Here is a 26,553-nt window from a genome sequence, read left to right on the forward strand (position 1 = left end):
ACAAGATTATATTTCTTACCCCATTGGCAGATAATTTGCTTGTTTAATTTTGATAATTATTTTCAGAAAACAAGATATAATGTCTTATGTCATTTTACTTGTCTAGTAAATTCTTCTTGATTTAAGAATTTTTTGATATTTGGACTGGAAACTATAAAAATACTAAGTAAGAAAAGCATTTTTTGCAGTGTTATTGCTGCTTTCATAGACATCAGTTTTTATTTTGCAAACTATAAATGTATTGCTTTGCTAGTTCTTGCATGTATTTACATGTCTGAAACCTAAAACAAGTATTATGTTGTTGAAAACACTGAATAGTTGATAAATAAAAAGCAGTTACCGAAGCGCAACAACACATTTGAAATATTTGCAGTTGATAATGTGATGCACTGTTATAATCATACTTGAAAGATCGTACGTGTCAAAGGGTGGCATCGAAATCTGCGTTCTGATTTGCTCCGGTCATATAGGGTACCGATGCCAATAGTCTCACGGTGGTTTTGACTTTTGCGCTGAATTACTTATATGTAACACAACAGCTGGGTGACAATGTCACATTGCATTGTCACAGGTACTAAGTAAAATAAATTAAAGGGATACTTCACCTCTATAAAGATGAATGTGTATTTAAATGGGCCATTTATGTAGAAGAAATGTGGAATTATTTTTGAATTTGGAGCTTTCTAGACTGAGAAAAGCCAGAAAATGTATTTTTGGCTTATGTGGTTGAAAGACAACAACTCCCAGAATGCACTTGCTTCGCTGCTCTAGGAGGCCACGCCTATCAGTAACAGAGCGCAGTAGTTAAACAAGTAGTCTAGGCTACTAGTGAGTCTCCATGATGAGTCTGCCCGAAAATGTGTTTCGAGATCGCCAAAATGTCCGGGATTCAGCTTTTGCGTTCTACAGTCGGCATTCATCATGTTTACTGTGGCGAGCGGGACGAGTGAGGGCCGCGGGAGAACGGCGCGAGGCCGGTGGCGTGATTACCGATGAGCGACACCTGTGAGACGCACCGGTCTCGTATCTCTCACGGAGGAGCGGGAATTTTCTTAGCAATGTTAAAATACACATCAACCGATCGCTTGTTTAGCGTTCATGTAAACACTACATTCAGATTCACCAATCGGAATGAATTCAGTCAGATTGAAACTAAAGCTGTGCATTAGGGTTGCCGCGGTGAGGAAAATTTCCCACCGGTTAATCGACGTGTGACAACACCGGTAATCCCGGTGTCACCGTGGAGGGCAGGGCGGGGGGGTTAAATAGCTTTTAAATGCGTGCGCGTTATACTTTCACTTTCGAAATAAGCGTCAATTGCTTGAATGGACAAAAAAAAAAACAACTCGCTGATAATAAAACTTTTATTTATAGACTTTTATTAGCATAACGAACGAATAAAAATAACCCCATGCATAGGCTGAAAAAAGTGAAAATCGGCAAAATGTGGGCCCAAACAAATAAGAACCATAAAACGTTTATTAACGAATAAGAAAATAAAATAGGCCTAAATAAATTACACAAAGTTTAAATGAGATAAAAACCAATTAAAAAGAGACAAATATAAAATAAAAACTTCAAAACGGACCTTAGCCTCCATAAATGACATACTTTCACTTTCGAAATAAGCGTCAATTGCAATTCAGCGTCAATTGCTGGAATGGACAAAAAAAAAAAAAAAAACTCGCTGACAATAAACTTTTATTTAGACAGCCCTTTATTATAATAATAAACGAATAAAATATAGACAGAACTTTTATTAGCATAACGAACGAATAAAAATAACCCCATGCATAGGCTGAAAAAAGTGAAAATCGGCAAACTGTGGGCCCAAAAAAAAAAATAAAACGTTTATTAACGAATAAGAAAACAAAATAGGCCTAAATAAATTAAACAAAGTTTAAATAAGATAAAACCAAATAAAAAGAGACGAATATAAAATAAAAACTTTAAAAAGGACCTTAGCCTACATAAATGACAGCACTCTAAAAAAAAGTAAAACACTATAAATTGGCATTTATTAACATTAATATATATTGGCCAAAATATTGCCAAACAGGCGCTTTTGCATTGCGTTTTGACACCAAATCTTCCGCCATTATCTTGATTTTCTGTAATTTGACTCGTTCTCGTCTCCACACGTGCTAAATGGAATCCTGATGCTTGCTGATCTGTGACGTGACGGCACGCGTTGCGCAGTTCATTTTTAATTATAATGCTCTCTTCAGAACTAAATAATTGAAAATTATTATTTTTAATTAATTCAAATAAATATTTTAGCAAAAACGAATACTTTAAAAAAAAAAGTCAAGACATCGCGGTGTCACGGTGGGAAAGTGATGTCACCGGTGATGGGGCTTAAAACCGGTAACACCGTCAACACCGTCTATCGCGGCAAGCCTACTGTGCATGTAAACAATGAATGGCGACTGCACAAAGCAAAAGCTGAATCCCGGACATGTCCTGGAAAAAGAGGATGGTATCCCCTAATACTCAGCTTTCTCCACAGAACAAGAGCCTGCTAGCTTAGCTTTCAAAAAAAAAGATGGCTGACACTTTGTTCATTCTGTGAGTGAGATCCCACCTTCTATGGGCGGGTTGAGAACATGTGGGACAGACCCTAATAGACTCCTTTTGCGCCAACGTCACAGTTACGTCACGGCGCTAGCTGGAGGCAAAACAAAGTGAAGACTGGAGGCGGCCAATACAAACCAGCACAAATTTGGCTACATAATAAGGAGCTTAAATAATTGTTACTATTATTAAATGTCATCTTATTGTGTTGTCTGGTGCAAGAATTGATGAAAAATGAATATGCTGGATCTGGAACTTTTATTTCTGGAAAATATTCACATCATTAAAATCGCACTGTAATGTCACTCTTTACATTGTCGTGGTCTCGGCGCTGGCTCGGCAGAACTGCGGATCGTACACACAAGTCTTGTAGCTACAGGACCATATAGGCATCTAAAGATTTATATGCCCTCAGTTTCTCTTTACGATCGGTTTCTCTATAAGGTAGGTGTAGAAGTCAGGACACTCAACCGAGGTAATGTACGTAAATCCTGTCAGATCATCTATGCATTGAGTGAGCGTGTAGGCGGCTACAGGTCGGCCAATCTGGTTCTGTCCATTAAAAATAACTTTTGGAAATAACAATCGCGGTCCTGGACACTGAGTGACCTTACACATTAAGATAATATCAGATTTTCTCCAGTCATTGTTAAAAAACAAGCTAACAACAGTGTTGTGCAAGTTACTTCCAAACTGTAATACATTAGGTATTACTTGTTACTGTCATTTAAAAGTAATTCATTACCTTACAATATTACTGTCCCAGAATTGTAATGCGTTACATTACTCATGTATTACTTTTGAGTTACTTTCACCAAAATAACTAAGTAGAACTTAACTTTTGGGCTATAACGATATACAATATGAAACCGAAATCGCGCTTCGCCACACGACTCAGATCAACGAACCTACAGAATCGCGACACACCTCTTCCAACTCCCAGCGTTATTCTCCTTACCGTCCATATCCAATGCTGCCTTATCTTTAAATTAGGCTATTAGTATTATTTGAAGTTAACATTATAAAATACGTGGACCTACACCACAAAACTAGTTGATGATAAATTATTTAAAATTGGGGAAGTCCAGCATTATGGACATGATGACATTTGCAGTCAAAACTTGAAATAAAAATTCTCAGAAAATACATGTATTGAAAATAAGCTACTTCCTTAAAGTACTCCAGACATTAGATAAATATCAGTCTATGTTTTATTTTTAATATTAGGGAAAAGACACATTCATGTGTGACAAAAAAATAGGAGGCAAAATATATTTTTTGTAATTCTGTTCATTACACTGCGCAAATCGGATGAGGAAGGGTTGGCTCTCCAGTCTCCATAGAACTTAAAATATTCATTTTATTTTAGTTTTCGTGTTCGCATTTATGAGGAAAAAACAATGTTACAGACGCGACCGCTCTGAACTGGCACTAAAAGACTGCTTTAAAACTTTCACATAGTCTGTTGCCTTTAAGAAGTAAAAGCAGACAATACACTGTAATACAACTGTAATACAAGCCTCACTGAACATGTAACGAGTAAAATATTACTGAAAATTGATTAGTAATGCCTTACACTACTGCGTTACAGCAAAAAGTAATATGTTACTGTAATGTATTACTTTTGTAATGCGTTACTCCCAACACTGGCTAACAATCATTGCTAACTAGCGTTAGTGAAGCGGCCAGATGGATCTTTCTGCCTCCACCTAAGCTCCGCCCACAAAAAAACGTCACCATGTTTACCAACTAAAAGGGTCTATACTGACTGTAGTCTTTAGCCTCTGGACTAAAAATTGATGACGCAAAATGGCGATTTTTGCATCATCAGAGGATTTTTTCCAGACAAAAAAATACATAAATCTCTCGTCTCAGGGGGATATGAGGGTGGAAAGCATGGTAATTCGAAAATACTACAGGTTTTCTATTAATACAAAGCTTAATGCTAAATCCTGAAGTATCCCTTTAACAATGCACTTACACTTAGAATTAGGGTTTGGTTTAGGGTTAGTTGCATGTAATTATACATAATTTACTTACAGTAAGTATAAGTTACGTGTAACAAAGACACTAAAATAAAGCGCAAATTGTTTTATAAATAACATTTTCATTTTTTGTCTGTAACTCGCACAAACAAAACTACTTTCTATTTTTGGAGAAAGTGTCCATTTAATTTGGCCTGTCTGTCTCTAGTGGCATTCTCAGCCACAGTGCATTTCACCTCGTGGCTTCCATCCATCCTCTCTCTTTCCTGTTCAGTGCTTATCTGTTGGCCACTGATTACTTTTTGATACATCTGACGGCAGTGGCTTCGAGCCATGGCCTTCTGTAACTGTGCTGAACTGTATACGGTGGATGGTTTATCTAGCCTCCATGGCTCATGTGTCTGTTCCTCTCTGGTGCCACTGCCTGCCAAGATGCAGCAACCTGTGAGTCGTGACTCCTGTAAATGCTGACATTAACGCACTTTCACCACAAGATAAGATGCACACTCAAATAGGATTAGAGCCTGTTCCCGGTTAGGCTCATGTGTTTTCAGGAATGAGGGGTAAATTTAGCTTTTTCCTCCCTGGAATCAAAAGAGAAATTTCTTCATTCATTTTTTCACTTGGGACCAAATCAATTATTTTCAGTGCTTATTGCTGGACTATCAGATAAGACAGTAAATTATTACATTCTTACAGTGTACGCAAGAGTACAGTGTTAAATAGCAAACTCAGCTGGACGCATATGGAAACGCTCACCATGACCTCATGCGCTCTTCTTTTTGGACAGGTGCCAGGGGACCTGAGCCAGACCTCTGACGATCCCAGCCTATCTGACTTCGAGACGTAAGTGGCCTCCTACTCGCTGTTCTTTTTATATTTGTGTTTATGTGTGTTGGAGGTGGTGTACAGCGAGCCTCTTTAGAGAATCAAATCGATGGTATGGAATTTCATAAAGAGATGCCTCCGATCTGACGGAAAAGACTGTGCTAAAAATAGGGAGGTTGAACGTTGCTTCTGTTTTTACATCCGGAGCTTTCCTCTTCCACACAGCTATAACCTTTGTGCATGAGAAGATGTCAGTCATTAAAAATGGTTTGAAGGAAATGCATACAATGTTGAACTTGTGGGTCATGTAAAAGGCTATTTCTATATTGTATTCTATTACAATGTAGAACTTTTGATCCCACTTTATATTAAGTGGCTTTAAGTACTATGTACTACTAACATTGGAATTAATCATTTGATACAATGGAGTTATTGTGTACATACATGTTCTTACATTGTACTTATATTTGAAAAATACCAGCATATAATTACAGCTATAAATACTTTAAGTAATTACTAGTGCTGTCAAACGATTAAAATATGTAATCACGATTAATCGCATTAATGTCATAGTTAACTCGCGATTAATCGCACATTTTTATCTATTCTAAATTTGTCTTTTGATTATTTTTTGTTACATTATTTTTTTTCTCATTTTAATGCTCTTATCAACATGGAAAAAGTGGATTGGCTTGTTTAGTGCAAATGTTTTTTTTTTATTATTAGTATTGAAAATAACATTGGAATAGTGTTTAATTTCACACTAACATATATAAATAATCTCTCACACAATGTAACACTGTCTATCAATAAAAGGGTGAAAGAAATACTGATGAGGTCCTGATAGCCTACTGACGAGGGGGTGGAGAATTCGCATCATCTGTGTGTGTGTGTGTGTGTGTGTGTGTGTGTGTTTGCTTGCTTGGCCATCATCAAGTGGTGTTTCAGACTGGACATGCTGCGATGATGATCGCTCAGTTCACAATGACAAAACACACAGATCACTTGGTCTTGTCAATGGGACAATTTGGCAACTTTTTAAAAGTAAAGTTTCCATTCAGAATCTTAGGGCATCCATTTCGGCGTCTCGCGCTCGTCATCCACTCAAAACGTAACTTTACTATTTGGCTGGCTCGCAAGCCGAAACGAGTGTGTGCGGAACAAAACGTCCGCTTGCGCTTTGGTCGTAGAAGCAACAAAACGTCCGTTTTGTTGCTTCTTCGACCAAAGCGCCAGCGGATCTAGACCGTAAACAAAACAACAGGCACGCCGCAAACACACGTTTCGGCTTGTGAGCCGGCTTTGAGTGAATGACGAGCGCGAGGCGCTGAAATGGATCAGGACGCATGCCGCGTCCTGTTGCAAAAGCATGTGAAAAAACTAGAAAGTTTGTTAGGACAAAAAGACTGTTAATCGCGCGCTCAAAAAATTAACGCCGTTTAAATGGGTTTGCGTTAACGCCGTTAATACCGCGTTAAACTGACAGCCCTAGTAATTACATTTGTTATTACACAGTTGACCCTCCCCTTACATCTTAACCTACTCTTAAACTGACCTATACCACCATACCTGTCCCTAACCTTACCTTTATCACACCTCAATAGCAGCAAAAGGGTTTTACAATACAACAACAGGAACACAATAATAGATTGTACTTATTTTTCGATGTAAGAACATAGTACTTAAAGCCACTTAATATAAAGTGGGACCAATGATAGTAATGAAAAGTTGCCCATATCTACAGTCTTTATTACTGTACGTTTCACTCGATTTTACACATTTCACTCTGTAGTTTGGGAAAAGTCCAAATTATAAATTGTGTGCATGTTTGTGAAAAAATAACACATTAACTGATACAAGTACGACTAAATGGCTTGCTCATCAGAATGATATTCTATGCTGAATTAAGCCTTCGTCTGAGGTAAATACTGACATATTCCTCGAGGTGGAAAAAAGTAGTTGCATCTGATGACCCAGATAGCAAACTGACATTGAATCAACGTGGAAATATGACATCGAAACAACGTTGATCTGATATTGTTTTGCTCATCGAATTAACGTTGAACCAACGTCAGACGCGCCATTCTTTCAAAACTAACGGAAAATCAACTTGAAATCAACGCGTTGTTTCAACGTTATGAAAGCAAACCAATTTTCGATTTTCATTTAGCTTTGAAGAATGCCGCGTCTGACGTTGGTTCAACGTTAATTCGATGAGCAAAATCAACGTTGTTTCAATGTCATGAGAGACGTCGTTTCCACGTTGATTCAATGTCAGTTTGCTATCTGATGAAGCTTGATGCTTTGTTTTATCGAGGCAATATGGAAGGTGTTTGCGTCTTAGATGGATGGTGACCGAATAAATAGCCTGAGCTGCATGTGGTTGTGATCACATTACAGATAATGAGCTTAGATGGGAAACACTGTTATATTAGAGAATATCTGTTTCGATTCAATTTCAAGCTTTCAGCATATACTCAGCATGTACTTGCCTCATGTGAGGCAAGTAGTATATGCTGAGTTTCGGTTCGTTTTGAGATTCCTGTTTTCATAATTTTGCAAAACACATATTTTATTGTTTTTGTGACTGTATACAAATTTTGTATGACCCAAAAGAAGTATTTTAAGTTTTCGATCGCATTGATTTCATCCACCAACTTCAGAGAGTTTATGGTTTAAGTATATCATTTTTTCCCCTGTCTGTCTGTGTTAAAAGACAGTTTCTTTTTTTCAGCCCCCTGGGTAGATAAAGTTATAATAGCTACACTAAACGTCTCTTCTTTTGAGATGTATTCTAATTAGACTTTCCCTATGTGTTCTTTCCTTCCCTGTCTCTCAAAGAACTCAACGTGCCCTTGTCAACGTGTGGATCCCCTCTGTGTTCCTTCAAGGTCGGGCTGCCAACGCCTATCATGTATATCAGGTAGTTCTTTTAATCAGAATTTAATCCACCATGTACTACCGGAAAATGTGTAATCTTCTCCTAACCACCCTTTTTCCTCACAGTATGGAATTGAATGCTCTTGTCATTTGGACTGTATGGCAGGTTTGCTGACTTAAAGTTACACTGTGTAACTCTTTTAGTTTATTCTTAGCTAAAAACACTTAGTTCTTTCAAAAATATATGTGCTCATTAATGTATATTTACTTCGTTCAAGTACTAAAGTATTCTCATGAGTGTATAATATGCCATTGAAAATACATACGGGTAAGGGGTTCTAATGTCGGTCGCCATGTTGACCCTCCATCTTGAAAGTACATTAGCCAAAGAGGGACATACCCATTAATTCAAGCTTCGCCTCTCGCGTTTACGTCTGAGTTAACACTCATGGACGAGGTCGAACTGGAAGCCATGTTAATCTTGGACTACATTGGCCACTGTAGGAGTTGAAATCAGAATTGAGAGGAACAGAAACTAATATTCACTGGATGGTCATACACCTTTTCACCACTAGATGGGGGTAAAAATCACACAGTGTAGCTTTAAACCAAGTGAAAAAAGACTGAAGGTTGATGTTCTTTGAACAGTGGTGAATCATCACAAAATATTGTACATGTACTAATGTAAGTTGTCATTGGAAAGACCACTGGAAAAGAGAACGGACAAAAGCATGTTGAAATGACCCCAAACCGAAGTACATTGCGAGGGCTTGGAGCTAGAGCGGCGTAAGTGGCATTTTGGCCGAATATGAGTTATATCAAAATAAAGGTCTCAATGAGCTCTATCCAATGGTGCCAAAAATACCTACCTGAGATCAAACTGTATTGAATAAAGCAACAAAAAGGCATATTGGACGTATTTGACTTTTTGGTGTTTGTTTTTTTGAAAATGTTTTAGAACATGTTCATTGTGTTAATATGCCATACATTTTTTACTTAAATACTCATTTCATGCAAGTATGCCTGGGGTTGCAATGTCTTTGGTTTAAGGTTAATAATACAGGTGATTGAAGCGTGGTCAAAATTTTGCTTTGTCTCTCCTGTAAAGTTTGTTAAAAGCCACTTACGCCCTTCTGGCTCCAATCCCTCGATTGTATCACGCACAACAGGCACGTTGACATATAGAGTATATAGGTGATATGATGATATGACACTTTGGAATGTGGCTATTTCATATAGTGACCCATGCACTTTCTTTAACAGTATAGATTACCAGGAGACCCTCATAAGTAGCAATAGTTCCCTCACACATTAGTTGACTTTGGCTGAGTGAAATGGTTTTTCGATTTCCCTTTGTTCCCTTGAGTCTGGCCTTGAAATGGATCCCCAATGGAAATGGATTCATTGTTTTTTCAAGGCATGACTGATGGATAATGCTTTCCGCTATTTTAGATTTAACCCAGTATAGCTGAGCAGGGCTGCTCATTTTCTGATATGATTGATGACCCCAGGCGCTTGTGTCTCTCACGTGAGCACTAATGTCATCGGCATGTTTATGTGTTGGAAAATACCTGCATTCATTTATTCATTCATGCCCACTAGTGTCTAGACTACACTAGGCTTTCAAGACCCCGTCATGGTTTTTCTTAGAGAAAAAAATTCCAGTTAGGGTTTTATGATTGGAATAGCACAGGGTAACTATAGATATTAAGTTTCATTACTTAGATATAAGTAATGAAAATGTGCAGTTAAAGGAGTCAAGACAACCGTTAGCACTGTTGTCAAGGGTATGTTCATTACCCAAGTTTTTGGCAGAGAGAGAGAGAGAGCACTTTTCTGGAAACATGATATATATTTTTTTTTGAATAGAAAGTTAAAAAGAAAGTCATTTATCTGAAATGGAAAACTTTTGTAAAATGTACTTTTTATCTATCAAATGCATCCTTGCTGAATAAAACTACCAATTTCTTTCAAAAAAGTATTTACCGCTAACTACTACTAAATAGCTAATAACATATAATTACAACTACATAATTACAAATATTTAAATATTATTTAATAGATAGAATCAAGCTACCCTTATTTGTTAAGCCCTGCTGTTGACCTAAATTAATAAAGTGTCTTTGTTTCAGCCCTCAGCAGTATTTGTTGGTTAAAAGGCAACAAATGAACAATCTATGATCTCTAAGAACCGTATATTTATAGATATGCCGTTCAATGTGTTAAATTTCCTTCTAAAAGTAGAACAATACAGAGTGCGATGCATCTCCATGTGAATCCATTACAATAGATCCTGAATTAAACATCAGCATAGATGACATGCATTCTGATCTATATTGTAGTGACTGTATTTGGTAACAAAAAGAAAACACTGAAAAGTCATCTGGCTCCTTTCAGTCAGTGGCTTTCAGTCAATTTTTTTATTCTGGAGTTCTGCATCAGCCTGGCCGCAGATTATGGCACATTACCATCACCGTCCAAAAGTGCAGCTACTCCATTTCCCACTTGTTGTGTTTCTGCCACTCGTCTGTGCTTTGAAATGACCCCTTATGAAATAAATCAAAGTGCCGTTGAATTCCACAGTAAGAATGTAATTGATCTTCAGTAATAAACCAGGGCTTTGTTTTGTTGTGAAGATTTTTACCTTCTCCGTTTCCTGTCACATAATGAAAAATTATAACTGCTGCCTAAAACAGCTCATTCACGCTTATGCAATTTTGCCGGAAAGGTTTATTAAAAAAGCGGATGTAATGACTGTTATAATATGGATTTACTGGGGTTCTGGTGTTTTCTTCTGTTTCATTGCAAACGTTCTTGGTGATGTCTCGCAGAAATGGCCTATATTCTATGTATGGTTGTGCCCGTTCATCTGAAGTGTTAATGGTGCTCTGCTTTTGTAAAGAGTTAGCTGTGGTAATGGGGTCTTATAAAGAGATTTTATATGGTGGCAGGCAGCAGTCGCAGAATACACATTTCTCTCTTTTCATCAACCTGTTCTTGTCACCTTACCCTTTAACCCTCAGGTGCTCTTCGTTTCGGAGTCACACTTGTTATCTTCCCGGTCAAAAGTGACCGGACACCTAAAAATGAAACTTTCTCCATCCCAGTAAAACCAATGCAATTTATTTTAGTTCTATAATATTTATTCTTTTTAATTTAGTATTTTTAATTTAATTTATTAATATTTATGCAATATTTATGGTTTATTTTTGCCATAGAAAAATATATATTATTTTCTATATATATATATTATTTTCTTCAAAAAAATATTAATGCAGTATTTTAGTTTAATATAGAGTCTAGGCCTTCAGAAAAAAAATTTTTTTTGAAGAAAATTAGCACCATCTGGTTACAGTATAGAGAAAAAGCGTAGAATCTTGGTGTAATCACTTGATGGCATGTACAGCTCTCTATTGAGAGGCATGTGAATTCCCCAGCTGTTTATGAACACATTTTTGTTGTTCTTGTTGGTGGATTTGAATATATAGTTGAAACAATCTCAAAAACTATTTCTTATAAAAAAAAATGACAAAAAACAAATATTCACAATTTTTTTTTCTTTTTTTTTTTTACAATTTCCCATTCATTTCCTATGGGGTCATTTTTGACCAAAGACCACAAGTGTGACTATTTTTTTAAGACCACTTAGCATGCTCAGATCATGACCTCAATTTTTGTGTGTGTTCACATACATAACGTCATAAAAGTCACCAAGTTTCGTAACATCGCGATGAAGCTGTGATTTTTAAAAATTCAAAACATACTTTTTGTAATCAAAATTTATTGGTGTGTATGTGTATAAATGTGTGTTTGTGTATATGTGTGTTTGTATGTGTGTGTGTGTTGGTTGGTGGGTGTGTCTGTTTTGCACTCTAGATGTTGTTGAGTGTCACCCCTTTCTTGCGGTGTACTTTTTTTTTTAGAATTGTGGCCGATTTGTAGATTGTACATACAAAAATTCAGAGAATTTTTTTTTTGTATCAATTTCCCATTCATTTCCTATGGGTTGTCATTTTTGACAGAAGAGCAAAAGTGTGACTCATTTTTTTACGACCACTTAAATTGCTCGAATCATGACCTCAAGTTTTTTCTGTGTTCACATACCCAATGCCATAAAAGTCACCAAGTTTCGTAATTTTCTGAAGAAGCTGTGATTTTTAAATATTCAAAACAGATTTCTTTAATCACAATTTATTGGTGTTTTTGTGTATAAAAGTGTGTGTGTATGTGTGTGCGTAGGGGTGGGAATGTCTGTTTTGTACTCTTGATGTTTTAGAGTGTCACCCCTTCAATGCTGTGCACTTTTTTTCTGCATGGTGGCCGATTTGTAGATTGTACACACAAAAATTCTCAAAGTTTTTGTGTTTTTGTCAATTTCCCATTCATTTCCTATGGTCGGTCATTTTTGACCGAAGAGCACAAGTGTGACTATTTTTTTTACGACCACTTAGCCTGCTCGGATCATGACCTCAATTTGTGTGTTCACATACCCAATGGAATAAAAGTCACCAAGTTTCGTAACATTCCGATGAAGCTGTGATTTTTTACATTTCAAAACATACATTTTTTCGGTCAGAAATGACCGAAGAGCACCCGAGGGTTAAAAGGTTTGCAACTTCGCATTGCTCCATGCATACATTGTTGCTATGGCGGGTTTTCCAGACTGACAGATCACTGTCAGCCAAAATGTCTACCAGCCAACTATTATATATTTACCCATTTGTTGTTATATGCAAATGAAATGAATGCATCCGTAAATTAATTGATCATGAAATGTATACATTAGTGGAGTAATTGTGAAACTATTTACTCTGAGCCATGGTGTATTTAGGCATACGTGATGAGGTTGTGGGGCGGTTTACCTCCTACCTCCTTACCCATTTTTGTGTTTAATAAGGACTCATTATATCCCCTAACCCTTAGAGAAAACAACCTGCGTTTTTGCATTTTCAAAAAAACGGACAAAAAAAACTTCAATTAGTATAACATTACAACATTTTTCCTCTTGGGGACTAAAATCTTGTACCCACAATGTCAAAATTTGTTTGGTTTTACTACAGTATCTCCGTGGGGACATAGGGAATACCTGGACCACACACACATACTGTACAATATATATAATTAAGTTGATCAATACATTAACATAAATTAGCTCTAAGAAATATTAATAATCAATAATTGATTGATTATGAATTGATTATGAATATTTGGATCAGTTAAAGGTGCTGTATGCGATTTGTAGCGGCCTCTAGCGGTGATGTTTCAGAATGCAACAAGAGCGCTCGTGCTCGTGTGTGTGCTAGATCTCAAGAGCGAGCAGTCATTACCCGCCACACGGAGACTTTCAACGCAACGGTGAAATAATCACACAACATGCTGGAAACTAATGTAAACTCCCACTACAGGTACAATAATAGCCTACTTTATCAGCTTGACGTTGAACTAATGCTGTGCTCGTACCATGATCATAATGTTACAATAAACTGCATTTAGCCCACATGTGATGTTATAAGCCATTTCACTAACTATTTTCGTGTATCTTTCACAATCAGCAATGTCTACACAGATGAATGTATAATATGATAACGAAATGGTTAGTGAACTAAACTGGACAGGTTCAGTGTATCAGTAAGATCGTAGGAAATAACATTACTGTAACGTACTGAATGTGTCTGGAAATGTGTATAAACAATATGGTAGTAGTGCAATGAGTGATGTTAGTCAGTAGATCTAGTAAATAAAATAAGTTACATCCTAAAGCACCGACTTTTTGTCATCCTGGAACATTCTTTTGTATTCATGTCATGTTTCATGTAGTTTACCTTGCTATTTCACTAGAGTTTACTACGTTGATCCGCGTTTTCGTCCGGAGTCGATCAGATTCACGTTTTGCCTGATGAGCTTGGGCAGATAAAACATTTTTTGTTTTTTATATTCATGTGGAGTTTGTGTTGGAGTCTGTGTTTTGCTGGAGGCAGGACGTTTTGGGCTGTTATCAGACTCCATGTCGTCAGCTGAAGTGCCGTCGCATAGACTGTAATAAGGATAGAGAGGCTCGGGAGCGCGCATGCACGTCACATCTGATGGATTTCGCAGGAAATCCGACCCGGAGACCTCACTTATAAATATGAATATTGGCCTTCAGAGGTAATAGCAAAACCCGAAAAGTGGATCATTGCAATGTGTGATTACAACCCCTTCAAACACAGGCAATAAAAAAAGGATTCATTTTATAAAAAAAGTTACATATAGAACCTTTAATAGAATTAACTTAATATAGTAAAATAATTATGATAATAATCATGAACACTTAGCATCTTGCACCCGGCGCAAATTACTTTGTACACTGACGCATTTATCATTCCCATTTTGCACCCGCGCAAAGCGGGCTTTTCCCTCCACAGGCGCACGTCGGTAAACTAAGGAATGAACTTGCGCTCCCTGGGCGGGTTGGCGCAAAAAGGAGGCGTGTTTCGGCGCGAACATTCCCTGGTGCTATTTTACAGTTCCAGAAAACAATTGCACCACTGACTTGATGCCTGGTTTAGATTACACGATTTTAGCCTGATTTTGGCACGATCCGTTTGACGTAGGGTGGCGTGGGGATTCGTAAACGACAACGGGCGTCAGGACGCAAGATTCGATCGTATCATCTCGTATAGTGTGTCATAGTGGGCGACAACCTATGTTGCGTCTGTGATGCTTCACGACAAAAAGACGGTCATCCACGACGGTTCCGTCACATGTACGAGGTTGACCAATAGGAGCACAAGCTTTTACGTATACAAAAAAGACAAAACGAAAGAGAGACGATGGTGCTAAATGTTAAAAGTAGAAGTAAAAATATATAAGAAAATAATAAGTTCTCTTAGGAGGATTGACAGCCCATACTGTCCTCTTCGAGCAGGGTTCTCAAGTCTCACGCAATGGCCGTGAGACACGCAATTCAACCAGTTCACACACTCACACGCCACACCGTGTATTTCTCACGCTGAAAAGGCAATGCCGAGCAATCCAGGAAGTCACTCGCTACGAGTTTCGCCTTCTCGATGACATCACGTGCGCTGTTAAAGACGGCATGTGATGACTGGTCAGGAAGTAACATGTAGTCTGACGTGTCTTTTCCACGACAAGATTTTAGGAGCCAAAATCGCGTAATCTGACACAGTGACTATCGTAACACGAGGGAAAGCATTGTTGTGTTCATGATGATGGGAAAAATAGGCATAAAGCTTACACATTTACCCAAATTATTATATGCATGTTTAACCGAAGCTAATTTGGGTTTGTCCCATCCCCGATGTCACTTCTCTTTCTTTTACGGCCCTGACGAGAACATTGATCTCCTCGGCTCTGAACCAGTTGTGAAGCGCGCCTGGTAAATGCGCCGCTTTAATAGAATTGCGCCATGGAACAAGCGTCATTTATCCCGCCGGTAAAATAGCAACAGCGCCCAAGACCCGCCCACAAACAATGATACTTGTGTTTCAGAACGTTAAAATAGGGCCCTTAGTGTTAATTGTTTATTTATTGTAAGAAATGTACATTTCCGGGTTGTCTTAATGAGAGAGAACCAGTGGGAGTCAGAGGATTTTTTTGTGAATGTAAAGACAAGGCTGCAGCCTGGCACAAGCTTGGGGGTCCTTAGAAAACTTCTAGTTCAATCATCTTCACATTAGGATTTCAGAAAGAAACTAAGAGGCTAAGAGACTTAGACACTAAGAGGTGTTATCTTGTGATCAGTGATTTTTAAAGCGTGAAGATGCCACACCCTCTGGAAGGGTTGTGAGCCAATACAACGTTGTTCCCTTGGAGGGAATTTGATAATTGATAATTGACATATTGCTAGACAAACAATGATACATCACAATATGTGTCTAACTATGAAAACAAAATGCCTGTGAAAAGGTTAGGTGTGGATGTTCACTCTTTATTCAAGCCCAAACTGTTTTTCAGTCTATAAATTGGGACATCTCAGTGTATCTATCAGCGGATCCCTAATATATCCACTGATAGACACTTGCTTGTGTAAGTGCTTGGTGAAGAGCATTGAATATATCAACAACATGTTTGTCCCATCAATGGTATAAAAGCCGAAGTGGCTCCTGACTTTGGACTTAACTTAAAGAGGTCATGAACTGGCTTTTTAAATTGTATTATATTGTTGTCTGTGGTCAACTTATGATGTTCGCTTGGTTTTTGCATTCAAAAACATCAAAATGAATAAGTAATAGGCTATTTTCTACACTAGTTTTGAGCCTAGCTGAAAAACGCTCGGTTTTTATGGGCGTCTCGCACTGAAGACTTGGAAGTAAACGCCCACTGCTGTGAGTGGATAACAGTTTTGCATATTATAATGAGTTTCAACTCACTCGTCGGTGCACTTGGGGGAAATTGTTTTGAAAACGTCCAATGTTGTAAAATGGCAACCGGAATGATTCGCCCCGTACATGTTCGAACCAGAGTCCGTGTGTTGCACAATCCTGTCAGATCCAATATAGACGCCACTGCACCGTTCTTTACTCTTAATCGGTCTGCAAATCCAGTCTTGTTTACAAAACAATCCTTTAAACAAATGTTTATCCATGCAGTCCTATTGGAATCAAGAGGAAGCTTATGCAGCGTCTTTGTCCACAACCAGGCACTGCACAATATTTTGTATTGCTCGGTAGCTCGATCCGGTTTGTCATCCCGAGCTAGGCCTATGTTATTTAAACCGGCCGTGTTGAAGTAGGCGTTGATCTTCTTCTGCGGGGGTGGTGTTTTATCCTCTTTGTCGTCATAGTTCCCCACTTTGAAAAACGAGTCGTTTGCTGAGCCTGGTGTCAATAAAAGCTTTTATTGGACTAACAATGATGTTTTCAGTTCTGAAACTTACAGGATATTCTTATAATATCATGACCTGTCAAAAGCTCAATGAAAATTTGATTTCTCAGTTCATCACCCCTTTAAACGTGGTTTGGGCATGTCTTATTTTACTCACACTCACCAGCAGGGAAATCTATTTATAGCGCCATATTTTATTATTTAAAATATCGATTTTTCGCACCAGCATATTGATTCTCGTATTGCACGGATGGAGAAGGACAACGATATATCGCCCTATCAATATTTTGTCCCACCCCTCATAACAAAGCTGTTAATTGCATGTTCATTCCACTTTAGCAGTGTTGCATTTTGTTAAGGTCATCCTGGCACCGTGTAGACTGGCCCGAACAAAGTCACCGTGTTTTTGCCCTAAATGCTTAAAAAGGGGCCAGAACAGCTTCCTTTGCAAGGCTTTCTCCAGTTTTCCAGTGCTCTGTGTTTGCTCTCAGCTTATTGAAGTGCACATATACAAGCACTGAAATCCTCAGTCAGAATTTAGTTTTTTAAAATGAGTTATTCCCTTTGATCAGCCAAACCAGCTGAGCTCACTGCCTCCCAACTCTGCAAAGTTCTTGTTTTTATGAACTAATGAGATTTGAATATTTTTTTTTCTCCCCCTTTTATTTCCAGTGTGAATATTTCATATAGCTAATGATTTGGGTGAGAACACAACCAAATGATGTGTCTGTACTCGTGGCTTCTAACGTGAATGTTCCTCAAGAACTGAGCGTTGATATTATTTAAGTCCATCTTAAATGACTTCTCCAGTGATATCATTGAATATGCACACATAACTGACTATTGAATTAGCATAAATCCACAGAAAAGTGGACATCTCCATAATTTATGTCACGGCCTCTTCCCAGTGAGGATGTACTGAAGACTCTAATATCAATATCACAGCCTCCTGTCGCTTGCCCGTTAAAAGAGTCTAATTTAAACTGAATCTGGCTTGACTTAAAAAGGAAAATGACAGATGCTGCATGCATGAGCAGGGCGCAGTGCGCAAAGCTCAACCCTGCATATGTATTTTGAAGGATATTACGCTGATTATAGTGTAATGATGATCAGGATGGTGAAGCCGGTGATTATGATTGTAATGAGAATCACGATGACGGTTAGTAAGATAATGATTCTCATTGCAGTCAGATCATCGCCGGGCTGTTATTAATTGCAAAGTACTTTCCACGTCGACATTAAAAATTGCCCGCCGGCTATTGTGCCACTCTATTTGATTGAAATCTGACGGCGAGGGCACTCATGATGAATGCAGCATTGCTCGTTTTTCTTGGTCGTATCTTACGAGACATCTTTTTCACTACAGAAAAGTATCCAGCCACTGTATTCAGCCCGTTAGACATTAAAATACCAGCTTTATTTCCATGTCATCAATCATACACAGAGGTTTTCAGGGGTTTGTCATGGGTTATGGCAGGTCGCTTTTTGCCGTGGTGCTTCCTCATGTCTAAGTAGTTGACTATTAGGTTAACACCCGTGGAAGGGAGAAGGTGTGAGAGTGTATGTATAACCTTTAGTACGACGCTCGTTACAAAGCAGAACTGATCTCTTTCTCATCCTCATTATGGTGGCTGTGGAGCCGCACTCATGATTAATTCATACGGAGCGGACGGCTGGAGCTCACTGGGGCCAGAACCTCGCTGAACGATGGGTAGACTCAATAACTTTATAGCTGGCTGAGGAGACAAGATGTCAGTTCCCTGAAACTCCCTTTCTGAGTTTACCTTGCCTTTTCTTCCTGTGTTTTTCTCTCTTGGCTGCTCAAGCGGCGTTTCAAATCCTTTCACAAATATAAGTAAATTTGAGAGCAATATTACGGCTATCAGTTTTTCGTGGATGCTTGATTTAGGCCCAAAGCAATATGTTTCACATTAGTGAGTATTTCATTTCAAAATAGTGAGACTTTTTTTCTTCTAAATCAGCTTTTCCAGACTTTTTTTTCTTTTCTTATGTAACCCCATATCCCAATCAATAATGTTAAAGTACATTTTTGTTGACACCAAACCAGATGTTTTCCTTTTTATATAAAGTATCACTGTAGATCCTTCTGCATGATTTAAATTGGCCAATTATTTCAGTGATTCACTAAAAGCAATCAATACTGTGGGTAAAAAAACAGACTCACCGAAATGTATGTAGCTCCCTCTCCCTTATTATTGTTTGTTTGTCTATTACAAGTTTTGACCGTTTTGCATGCAGAAAGACCTCATGGGACATTTCACAAAAATGAATCACAATTTGAGTATCATTGAAGCCCAACAACCATGAAATGTAACCTACAAGTGAAACATAGCATTATTTAGTAGGGCTGGGTATTGACACAAATTTCACAATTCGATTCGATTTCGATTCGATTCAATATTGATTATTTTGGATATCAGTTACAATAAATGGCAAATTTTCTCAAGGAAATCAAATCTCTTAACTAATGCTGTAAACTATGGGAGTCTAGTTGTAGCCTACTAGGCTTCATTAGCCTAATATAAAGGTAGTAATGAACTGTTTTGTAGCTATACAAACACTTAAATTATACTTATTTATTTTTATAATAAGAAGATTAAATCAAATATAAACATTTAAATGGTGGCTGTCATAAAACCTTGCCAGATTTATTCAAATATGCATTAAATATTGAAGAACATTAAGATTATAATGCGTTATATGGTGTATATATTTAGCAAAATGCTCCCCTCTATAGTTATTTTTTCTAGCTGACTAACGAGTTTATGTGGATTTTCTGAGGTAAATATGACGATAAATGACATTGATAAGCTGTTTAACTGACGTCTTTCTACGGTTGAAACGCTGATTGAGCGAATCAATGTGACATGATACGGATTTCGATAAGTTGTACCCTATCTTTTAACACTTTCAGATGTTCATTCATGTTTATTTCGCGATGTGACTGGTAATTATTAAGTGCTGCTGCTTCTCTTGAGATGCACCAGAGCGATCTCACGCCACAGCGCCAAAACGTTATTTATGTTTTTGAATTTCTAAAGAAAATGGACGTAATTTGAAATTTGTTTCATATCAATAGTAACAAAGGACAAAGATTAATGCGATTTTTTTGGATGCGCGCAGCCGCAATACAATGTCCCATTCATTCAAATAAAACAGGACGACTAATCGATAAAAATGAGAATTGATTAATATTGAGAAATCGATATTTATTGCCCAGCCCTATTGTTTATGAAGACCATTGGAGGCCAGTGACAGAAACATCTTCGGGAATAAGGGGAAAGATGTGATGTTGTTGCATTATTGCAGATTTGCTTTGAGATCAGTGTTTGCATTCTTTCTGTGTGTGAAACATAGACTTAGTGTTTGTCATACTTGTCAACTTCATTTGGTTTCTCTGCTTCTGCTGGCTGAGACACATGAACCACCATCAAGTAATTGCAAGTGCCTGTTTATTATTGTTTATACATTTCTAAATTATTGAATGGCATAAATATGGAAATATGTGATGTATATTGTGGCAATAGGAGGAAACAACAGACACAGTGGGTGTGACATCAAACTTAAAAGAGCAATTATTAACCATAAAAATAAATATAAATCTGTTGTCTTTTTTTGTGCTGGGGCACATGCAGTGGATGGTAGTGCTCAGATGGGTTGGTCCAAGTAAAGGTCCTGGCAGCCACACTTACTCCCCACTTTGGGCCCCGTAGGCGGGGGCTTGTCCAGTGGGGCCCTGTCCCAAATGGCACCCTTTACACGGGGCAAATGGTTCCGGCGAATCACGGCTTTGCGGCGCAGGAATCCCTCCTCGCTCTCCTCCTGGACCAGCGAGGATACTAGCATGTATGCACAGGGGAAAGAGACCGGTCTCTTGAGGAGAGGAGCGCTCTGAATTTAACTGCGGTGTGCCTCATACTGTGCAGAAGTCTTAGGCATGTTAGTATTTTCGCCTCAAAGAAATGGTTTTAAGCCAGTTATTTATATATTTTGTTGTAGTGTCTCAGTAGGAAATATCAGTTTACTTTTCCAGACATTAATTGTGCCATTAATTGTAATAATCCAGTGAAATTTTTGAATGCACAAGGATTCTGACAACAGCCAATGCCCCACACGGAGGTCGGATCTCGCCATCATCGAGTGCATCTGAAATTATATGAAGAAACAGAAAAAACCGAGACTAAGACCAGAAGAACTGCTACCATTCAAAAGTTTTTATTCCGTAATGTTTTTAAAAGAAGTCTCTTATGCACATCAAAGCTACATTTTATTGATCAAATACAGTAAAAATGTCTAAAAACAGAACTACTTCAGGACTCGTCAGTGTCATGATCTTTCAGAAATTATTCTGAAATGCTGATTTGGTGCTCAAGAAACAGCTCTTATTATCATCAATGTTGAAACAGTCAAGGATACTTTGATGAAAAGCAAGTCATTCATATGTATATGTTAAAGGGTTAGTTCACCCAAAAATGAAAATTCTGTCAGTATTTACTCACCCTCATGTTGTTCCAACCCCGTAAGACCTTCGTTCATCTTCGGAACACAAATTAAGATATTTAAGATATTAAGATCGCTCCTGCATACAGTCCATAGGCTTCTTGAGGGACTGGCTCTTGCTGTCCTCGAAAAGTCATTAAAGACATCGTTAAAATAGTCCAAGTGACTACAGGGGCTCAATCTTAAGTTTATCAAACGACGAGAACACTTTTGTGCGCAAAAAAACAACAAAAATAACGACTTTATTTCAACTATTCACTTCCTTCTCCATGAGCCTGTAAGTCAGTTAACGTAGTGTGATTGCGTAGAGCTACGTCACACATAGGCTCACTATTGGCCGACGCTGGTCATGTGTGTGTGATGCGTGTGACGTACAATAACAGAAGCTTACGCTATTAAACTAGTAACCTGACTCGCGCAGAGGGAGAAATAAACGAATAGTTGAAATAAAAAGTCGTTATTTTTGTTGTTTTTTTGCGCACAAAAGTGTTCTCGTCGTTTGATAAACTTAAGATTAAGCCCCTGTAGTCACTTGGACTATTTTAACGATGTCTTTAATGACTTTTCGAGGACAGCAAGAGCCAGTCCCTCAAGAAGCCTATGGACTGTATGCAGGAGCGATCTTAATATCTTAAATATCTTAATTTGTGTTCCGAAGATGAACGAAGGTCTTACGGGGTTGGAACAACATGAGGGTGAGTAAATACTGACAGAATTTTCATTTTTGGGTGAACTAACCCTTTAATCAATTGTAATGCATCCTTGCTTAAAACTATTAATTTAAAAATAAAAAGTAATATTGACCCCAAACCGTTGAATGGTTTGTGTATATGTGTGTATATAAATAAATACTTGTCGTATTTACCGAACATTCATCCCCTGTAGTATTTGGCATTTAAAAGGCAATTTAGCCAAAGTTAAATGGACAGGAATCTAAATGTTTTTTGGCTTTGCTGGACTTGAGCATGTTGTGTGCTGGCCTGAGCTCATACTGGTCCAGATTGGGTATTTATAGTTATCACACTCTCTTAACCTTTAAGGCAATGCACCAAGAGCAGATTGCATATAAACTGGGATGGGGCTTGGGAAATTGAGAGAGATCTATTTGAGACGCATAGTAGCATATCAGAGGCCAACTAATTTAGGAAAATAAAACGGGCAATATCGTCAGGTGAAATAGCCTGTCTGTGTTTTTTGAAAGAATCGGCATGAATGGGCTTGCATGCTCAGTGTTTCTCCAGATTTTTGATAGTGGTAGAAAGTTCTTCCCTAATTGAGTTGTAATATTACTATGTTTCTTACTTTAGTGGCTCTCAGCTAGTTTTTTTTTTTTCATGACTGAGATTTTACTTTGGGACTGACAAGTTGGTATTATACAAAAGTAAACAATCAAGCATATTACCACAAACTGGATAGACTATTGGGGCAATTGAAAGATTGTGGTTTCTGATTTTGGGGGTTTTTATGATTGAATTTAAGTAGTTTTGTGCTTTCGGCAGCCGTTAGTTGACTAAATTTGGGTAGCTTAGAGTTTCGTGATTCCGTATGACCATTGATAACAACAACAATTTTCTTGGATGATTTTTCACCTCCTTGGGTAGTTGATTAGTTTGGGTACTTTGCTAGACTAACCATGCATGATCATATGGTTAGTTGTAGTTTATTGTTTGCATTCCTCGTTGGTTATGTTTTCATTGTCCAATCAGAACAGGCCTGTGACCCATTGACTGTGACCCGCTGCCTTATTTCCATTATTCCCCATTTTTCCTGTTGTGTTATTTGCATCTTGTAAATTTAGCCGCAATCAGATCTGTAATAAACATCTTAGTGGAGGTTGAGCACTAATTACCCTCCTCACATGCTGCCGTGTGATCGGTATTTATGTGCCCATCTGCCGTCGTCTCCTCAGTCCTGCCTGCATCGCTCCCTCACGCCTACGCCGGCTCTCGGCATTGTTTGACTTGACCCACAGTGGACAGAATTTCAGAGGGCTTCTCGCCTCAAATCCTATACCAAATGAGATCGATGTGTGTTGGACAGAAAGGTCAGGCTGAGAATGGCACACCAGCTCCATGTCTAAATTAATATTGCCTTTTGACTCTTATTTTATTTTATTTTTCAGCAGCCCTCAACCGAAAGTGGTGGTTGTTTTGGTTGTTTTTCAAGATGACTGATTAAGGTCAGATACAGATCATTCATGGTGTTACTGTTATCACAATAATACAAATTATATTTTAATATAAACATTATATATAACACTTTCTCAATTGAATTGTTCTTCACTGCATTAAATATTCGGTTTGGTGTCTGTAAGATTCTAAAGTGTCTTATACTCACCAAGCTGCATTTACTTGATCAAAAATACAGTAAAAACAGTAATATTGTGACATATTATTACAATTTAAAATAAATGTAATTTAAAATGTTATTAATTTCTGCTTAATATTTTTGAGGAAACCATGATGTATTTGGTCAGGATAATTCAATGAATAGAATGTTCACAAAAGCAAACTTTATTTGAAATGGAAATCCTTTGAAACGTCATGTATATGTATGTGTGTGTGTACTGTCACTTTTAGTAAATTTTTAATGCATACTTGATGAATAAAAGTATTATTTTTTTTTTTTTTAGACGTACTGAGATAAAACGTACTGTATAATACAACATAAATACTGGATCAATGCTGTCTTTAATTTACTTGCTAATTTGAAGTTAAGAATAACTTCCTGTTTAACTGCAGAGAGCTTACTTAAAGCAGTAGTTCACTTTAAAAAAAAAACTTTTGCTGATAATTTACTCACCCCCATGTCATCCAAGATGTCCATGTCTTTCTTTCGTCAGTTGAAAAGAAATTAAGGTTTTTGATTAAAACATTCCAGGATTTTTCTCCATATAATGCACTTTACTGCATGGTAACCAAACGGTTCAAGGTCCGAAAGACAGTTTCAGTGCAAACTGTTCAAAGGGCTTTAAACGATTCCAGGCGATGAATAAGGGTCTTATCAAGCGAAACGATTGCTCATGTAAAAAAAGACTCTTAAGGACTCTCCTGTTCGAACTCGTTTATCGAAATGAACCAATCTTTTTTCATGTCATTTGTTTCATTCAGCGAACGAAATCAACGAATTGACTCAGAAAAAGATTTGTTCATTTCGATGAAAGAGTTCGAAAAGGAGAGTTTCGCTCAATTCGGCGTGCTTACCGTTTTGAATATCAGTCCTTTCTTTATTCCACTCTGCTCATGTTAATATTGAAATATTCGCCAAGGAACACTCAGGTAAGATGACGTAACATAAGAACAGCCTTGTTAGTGTACCGTTTTGACTTCTTTGCTCACTGTTTTGCTTTTATTCTCGTGCACTGACTCTTTCACTAAGCTTAACAGCCAATCAGAGTTCGCTCTTTACCTGACGGCCCGACGCCGATTCAACATGTCGAATCAAACGAAACAAAGCCGACGAGGACTATTTTCAGCCAACGGCACGAAACCGTGCGGAACACACCGACCGTCGGCTTGGTGTGTTCCCAGCTTTAAATTGAGCAGTTTAACTTTTTATGTTTTGATAATGACCAGGCTGTGATATGTCTAGTTAGTAGGGTTGGGTATCGAGAATCGAGTATCGATTGGAACCGAGACTAACTTTTCGTTTTTCCCGGAATCGTTCAAAAGTTAAAATTTCGATTCCTAGTTTCGATATTCACAGTCCGCCGAGCGGAAGAAGAAACCGCTGAACAACACCAACGAAGAAGCGTCTACCGGAAGTGTTGGCCAAAGTGTGGCTTCACTTTTCTAAAAATAACGAAATCTCGGCAAAATGCAAAATTTGTGACAAAAGGAGTATTTTTAGAGAAGGAGTATTTCCTTCAGAAAGGATTATTTCCTTCAGAAAGGCTGTTGGTTAGCAAGGTTAGCTAAACTTTTTTGACCCTGCCTCTTATAAGAATCGGAATCGAGAATCGTTAGGAACCGGAATCGAAACAAGGAATCGCAATCGGAATCAGAATCGTTCAAATTCAAACGATACCCAACCCTACTAGTTAGCAATGCTAGAACTGATGTGTGTGTGTGTGTGAGGCTTATATATAATCTTTCTTCTGTTTTTCTCTATTCACAGAAGCACTGCAGGTGTGTGAATCCTCATGTTTTGTTGATTATGCTGCTATTTGCGCAATCAATACTAGACTGGAAAACTCATTTTGGTATTTTTAATGGGTCACAGACACTTATCTATTCTTTAAAAAAAAAAGTATAATTCTTTATTTTTGAAACATCGGGAACAATACGAGAGGCAGATTTACATTACCTCATGGTCACAGTTCAAGTCTGTGATCTAGATCAAAGATCTCCATTCCCAACATTCCCATTTTTGTAAATATAGTAAGAAACGCATTAGAACACAAAACAAAACAGGCAAGTCTTTAATACATATAGAAACAAAAGACAACACAATTATTTTGTTAATAAATGGTACATAAAATACAGTACAATAAAATCAACCACTATCTTGACAACCTTCAGGACAACGTTCCTTCATTTTGTGTTTGATTAACAAAGGACACCCATTTTGACCATAAGACTACACAGCAAATTCTGGTTTTTGGAATAAACTCCCTGTTAGTTAAAATCAACTCAATCTGAGTGTACATGTGAGACCATCAATTAGACTCCAGCGCAGAGTTAAAATAACTCTGCTCTTGGAGTTGAATTTTTAACACTTTTTTCAAAGTTAAAATGGAGTTAAAATACTAATCCTACAGAGAGTAAATGTAACTCTAAAATTAATTATATGAACTCATTACCAGTGTTACCAGTTTAGTTTAACACTTCTTAGAGTTAACATTTATTTAACACAATATAATGTTTTGTGTGGAAATTACTACACTGGACACCATACTCTTGATTTACTGCCTTTATTTGAGCAAATCCATTTGGTTCAG

At 37.7% G+C, this 26,553-nt stretch overlaps 1 protein-coding gene across 1 annotated transcript in view; it reads left to right on the top strand.

The window, feature by feature from the left end:
• The window catches only part of snx29 (sorting nexin 29), a 192,729-nt gene that overhangs the window by 108,327 nt on the left and 57,849 nt on the right, over positions 1-26,553 (top strand). Inside the window, exons 17-18 of the mRNA XM_039685322.2 lie at positions 5,350-5,405; positions 8,229-8,310. Coding sequence (XP_039541256.2) covers positions 5,350-5,405; positions 8,229-8,310 — 138 coding nt within the window. The remainder of the gene's footprint in view (positions 1-5,349; positions 5,406-8,228; positions 8,311-26,553) is intronic.

Source organism: Pimephales promelas, chromosome 17 (genome assembly GCF_988280905.1).
Source record: "Pimephales promelas chromosome 17, fPimPro1.hap1.1, whole genome shotgun sequence".
Taxonomy (NCBI): domain Eukaryota; kingdom Metazoa; phylum Chordata; class Actinopteri; order Cypriniformes; family Leuciscidae; genus Pimephales; species Pimephales promelas.